The sequence below is a fragment of the Plecotus auritus genome, assembly GCF_963455305.1.
Source record: "Plecotus auritus genome assembly, chromosome: 12".
NCBI lineage: Eukaryota > Metazoa > Chordata > Mammalia > Chiroptera > Vespertilionidae > Plecotus > Plecotus auritus.
Window position 1 is genome coordinate 45,429,999 of NC_137778.1, and position 2,015 is coordinate 45,432,013.

The window sequence follows — 2,015 nt, forward strand, 5'->3', positions numbered from 1 at the left end:
CCTCGGGACGTGCTGTGATGGCACGTTTCCTGCAGTGTTAGTGCAGCAAAAGCTGCTGGTGGCAGTCCCCATGCTTGGTGGGACTGAGAAGCAATCTCTGCACCTCACATAGCTGGCACCTGCTCCTGTCACCAGCAGGGCAAGAACCGCTTGGCCTGGCTACACCCAAAACCATTGCTGTGGGAAGGGACACCCTGGGGATTCCCTGCAACACTAAGAGCGCCTGGCTGGGGACAAATGGTTAAGGCTCTAGTTTTTCTCAAACCTGTTTATTGTTTTTTAAGATGTCCTCCCGAGATAATCCTCTCCCATCCCCATAACATAGGCACTGCACAGCACAGCAAGTCTTTCTTGGGAGGTGGGTGGCTCTGAAAAGAGCCTTTGGGTTTGACAGCGGCCGCAGCTCCTCACTTGGAGCTGGTGTACTTGGTGACGGCCTTGGTGCCCTCGGACACGGCGTGCTTGGCCAGCTCGCCGGGCAGCAGCAGGCGCACGGCCGTCTGGATCTCGCGGGACGTGATGGTGGAGCGCTTGTTGTAATGCGCCAGGCGCGACGCCTCGCCCGCGATGCGCTCGAAGATGTCGTTGACGAAGGAGTTCATGATGCCCATGGCCTTGGACGAGATGCCGGTGTCGGGGTGCACCTGCTTGAGCACCTTGTACACGTACACCGAGTAGCTCTCCTTGCGGCTGCGCTTGCGCTTCTTGCCGTCCTTCTTCTGCGCCTTGGTCACCGCCTTCTTGGAGCCCTTCTTCGGGGCGGGCGCAGACTTGCCGGCTCGGGCATGGTCGGGGGGAACCGCCCAAGAAGATGGGGAACGTCTGGAAGAACCGGGGTGAGGCTGCGAGTGTCCTCCGGCTCCAGCTCCTTAGAGGAGGCGGGAGTAAAGGCGTGTCTGACTGGTGGCGAGTCCCGGAAACGTCACAGGGAATTGTCCACTGAAAACAAGTGCATTTCAGAACCGGGATCCCATTGGTTTACGTGAAAGGGCAGTAACTTGCCGCCAATGGCACAGATTCACTTTCGCGCCCTGGCGCGACTATAAAGAGGGCAGCTCCGGGCGATTGAGCTCAGACCCAGGTCTGAGCGGAGGTTTGTCTGTTCGTCATGTCGGGCCGCGGGAAGCAGGGCGGCAAGGCGCGCGCCAAGGCCAAGACGCGGTCGTCGCGGGCCGGGCTGCAGTTCCCCGTGGGCCGCGTGCACCGCCTGCTCCGCAAGGGCAACTACGCCGAGCGGGTCGGGGCGGGCGCGCCCGTGTACCTGGCGGCCGTGCTGGAGTACCTGACGGCCGAGATCCTGGAGCTGGCGGGCAACGCGGCCCGCGACAACAAGAAGACGCGCATCATCCCGCGCCACCTGCAGCTGGCCATCCGCAACGACGAGGAGCTCAACAAGCTGCTGGGCAAGGTGACGATCGCGCAGGGCGGCGTGCTGCCCAACATCCAGGCCGTGCTGCTGCCCAAGAAGACCGAGAGCCACCACAAGGCCAAGGGCAAGTAAACCCACTGCTCACAACCTACTGCCTTCTGTTTGACCCAAAGGCTCTTTTCAGAGCCACCCACCTCCTCAATGAAAGGGCTTGCATTTCCGTGTTACTGTAACAGCGACTTGGAAATGATCACTTCCATCCGCCAGGAGATGTCGCTGTAAACACCCTATAAATGGGAAAGTAACTCCAGTGAACACAAAGTTAGCAACAGTGTAGTTACTGAGGGAGAGAGACTCTGCACCCGGTAATTGACGGTGAAAGCTGCAGGCCCTCGGGCTTAAACCAGCAGAAACCGCGACCGGAACACGCTGGGTGAGAGGCGGCTATTTAAATGCAAATCGAGTTAGTAACCCACAGGGCGGTAAACCCACTCTGTCTCTTGTTCGAGGTGTTTTGCATCTCCATGGGACACCTCTGCGCCAACGCCCACCTCCTAGGTGACCCAGTGGGCTGTAAATGGGAAAGCAATGTGCCCTCCCCGAGTCGGGTCCCTTCCGCGGGGCTTCTCTGCGCGGGGCCCAGCGT

General features: G+C 60.0%; 2 protein-coding genes across 2 annotated transcripts; one reads left to right on the forward strand and one right to left on the reverse strand.

Moving 5' to 3' along the window:
* Positions 1–407: 407 nt before the first annotated feature.
* Positions 408–787, reverse strand: LOC308237651 (histone H2B type 1-C/E/F/G/I-like; the record flags this gene model as incomplete). The annotated part of the gene is given in 2 exon segments (XM_080648479.1): positions 408–775; positions 778–787. Coding segments are annotated over 2 exon segments (378 nt in total).
* Positions 788–1,108: 321 nt separating this feature from the next.
* LOC308237526 (histone H2A type 1) lies at positions 1,109–1,501 on the forward strand (the record flags this gene model as incomplete). Its single annotated transcript, XM_080648261.1, has 1 exon — positions 1,109–1,501. One exon carries the CDS (start codon positions 1,109–1,111, stop codon positions 1,499–1,501), a length of 393 nt encoding a protein of 130 aa, XP_080504387.1.
* Positions 1,502–2,015: the final 514 nt, after the last annotated feature.